The sequence below is a fragment of the Montipora foliosa genome, chromosome 6, assembly GCF_036669935.1.
Source record: "Montipora foliosa isolate CH-2021 chromosome 6, ASM3666993v2, whole genome shotgun sequence".
In the NCBI taxonomy this organism is placed as follows: Eukaryota; Metazoa; Cnidaria; class Anthozoa; order Scleractinia; family Acroporidae; genus Montipora; species Montipora foliosa.
The window spans coordinates 57,234,265-57,236,764 of record NC_090874.1 but is presented as its reverse complement, the minus strand read 5'-3'; the positions used below and the strand labels follow the sequence as shown (position 1 = coordinate 57,236,764).

General features: G+C 35.1%; 1 protein-coding gene across 3 annotated transcripts in view; it reads left to right on the top strand.

Moving 5' to 3' along the window:
* LOC138007884 (erlin-2-like) overlaps nucleotides 1-2,500 on the top strand; it is a 32,914-nt gene that overhangs the window by 8,338 nt on the left and 22,076 nt on the right. For all 3 annotated transcript variants that reach the window (XM_068854991.1, XM_068854989.1, XM_068854988.1), the window contains exons 4-7: nucleotides 118-179; nucleotides 408-487; nucleotides 1,236-1,281; nucleotides 1,533-1,606. In XM_068854991.1, the coding sequence (XP_068711092.1) occupies nucleotides 118-179; nucleotides 408-487; nucleotides 1,236-1,281; nucleotides 1,533-1,606 (262 nt within the window). The remainder of the gene's footprint in view (nucleotides 1-117; nucleotides 180-407; nucleotides 488-1,235; nucleotides 1,282-1,532; nucleotides 1,607-2,500) is intronic.

Sequence of the window (2,500 nt, the reverse complement as noted above, 5' to 3'; positions counted from 1 at the left end):
CTATTAATTTAAAATAACTTTTAGTAGCTGACCAGTCTCTTTATTGACCTAAATAACTACTCTTGACTATATCAATTAGTAGTATTAAGTAATTATTTAATTTTCATCTTGTTGCAGTGGTGGAGTTGTCATTTACTTTGATCGCATTGAAGTTGTTAATATCCTTGAGGCCTCATCAGGTACATCCTTCAGTTTACTAGTTGTTCATTTCTTACATACAGTATAAGAAATGGTACTTTCATTTTTGATTTGAATGTGTTCAACTTGGTAAAATTATTCCCAAAATATTGTACAGGTACTTAATGATGTAGTTCAAAGCATACATGTAAGGTTGTCAAAATAGTAAAATGAGTTTTTTTGGTGGATTCCTCCAGGAGCTGATTTTTTGTTTGATTGGAATTTTGCAGTGTTTGACATAGTGAGGAATTATACAGCAGACTATGATAAGGCACTGATTTTCAACAAAATACATCATGAACTGAATCAGGTATAGTTTTTGTTGCATCTTGTAATATAAGTAGTAGAGCACCTCACACAACCTTTGAGAATCAATCTTCATTGAAGTGCTACTATGATGAAGAGAATCGGTTCTTGTTTTTCTTCACATTAGTACTTGCATTGAATGCTCAACAGGCAACTTTTTTTGCAGTAACTTCAAGAGGAACTCCACTTACTTGGTGCAGTTCTGACAAAAGATTTTGATCACGGTAATTTTTTGAGGCTTGATTTACTGAACTTTTACAGTAAAGTTCAGTTCAGCCGGGGGTTTCGTTTTAGGCAGGAGGCAGGAGGCCAGACGTTTTGTCCGGTTGTTTACCATTTCGTGTCCGGTACTTTTTCCTTTGTTTTCTTTTTGGACTTGGGTATCTCAGGAAGCCATGGGCTGAAGAAGCACAACACAATCACTCACAAAAAATCCTTGAAACTAACAAGAAGTCACATAGCCTTTATAAATTGCTTACCAAATGGAATAATTGATCAGTTGGCATTTCGTAAGTTTTTTTCTCCAATCTCAAGAATGTAAACAGCATTTCTGAGAGTTCATTTATATTTACAGGGGACCCAGGTCTCCTTGAGGGTTCGCTCCCAAGGCACTTGCAATCGACTTACAACTGAAAATAACCATGTCTGGTAATTTCATGATCAAATCCGGTAGTTTGAAAAGCTACGTGTACTGAAAACACTGGCTGGTTCAGCTGAATCTTTAATAAATGACCTTTTTCTCTTTTTTGTAGTTTTGTAGTGCACATCCCCTTCAGGAAGTTTACATAGATCTGTTTGGTGAGTTTGTTGGCCTTTCTTTCTTTATTAAGACAGTGAATGCATAGCAGCACAAAGGCCAATGGTATTTTATTTCACTCTTAGAGGGAAATGGTTAAATCCTGAAGTGCATCATAGTGGAAAAGTTAATAATAAAGATACAAATATAGAATTATAATAATTGGGCTAATCACTTAAAACTCAACAAAGGGTGTTTGCAAATCGTACAACTTTACATTATGTTTCTTTGTGTTTTGTATTATTTTCATTAGATCAAATTGATGAAAATTTACGTACAGCTTTACAACAAGATTTGCTTGCTATGGCTCCTGGTTTGAGAGTTCAGGTTTTGTATGGCTTATAATGTCTTCTACATTGTATTCTGGTACATATAGCTCTAGTACATCTAGTATTAATTAAAGGTTCTTGCGTACATGTATTAAATTTATTACCCTATGTGTTAGTTGAAGAAAAGTCTCATCAGTGATACATGTACATGTAAAAAGAAATTGCTGGTTCAAGCATTTTGGAACATTCATTGGAATACCAATCAGGGCTTCTGATATTTCTGATGCGGTCCCATTTCAGGTACATGTAAATCTGCAAAATGCCACAAAATTCACAGAAACATACATGTGCATGTGAAATACTGTGAAATTTGCCAGAAATCTTGGTACATCAGGATAAAATAAGTTTTTTAAGACTTATCTTCAAGTTGGCTGTTTGGGCTGTGTACTTACCATAAACTTGCATATTTTTCTTGAAACTCTATCACTGCAATGAGTAAACAACTGATTATAACATCCCAAAAATGCCAGGCGTTCTTTGAATAGATTCATTTTGTGAAAAACAGGGCATGCAGGTGCCATATGATGTAAAAAGCTTTGCCAATTGACGCATCTTTTGAGGGCATTGTAATTGTTGAAAGAGCAAATGATGGTCTCTGTGAAAAAGAACCTTGTGATCAAACAAATAGCAGGCTGCACTGCTTAACGCTTACATTTTCCTGTAAAATTGCTGGCCAGTTTTAGAAAGGCAATGTTGATAAGTAGTCTGTGTTTCTGTTGCTTTTGTTATTGCATAGGCTAAAGCTCATCAGTTTCCCAAATAAATTGGCAAAATTGCTGCCTGTGTTCATTAAAATGTTCCTTAGATCAGCATGAAACTGATTGCTTTCCAGTGAAATTAGCTCAGGGAATCTTTTTCCTTGAATTTTTCTCAGACAACCCTGCTAAATTTG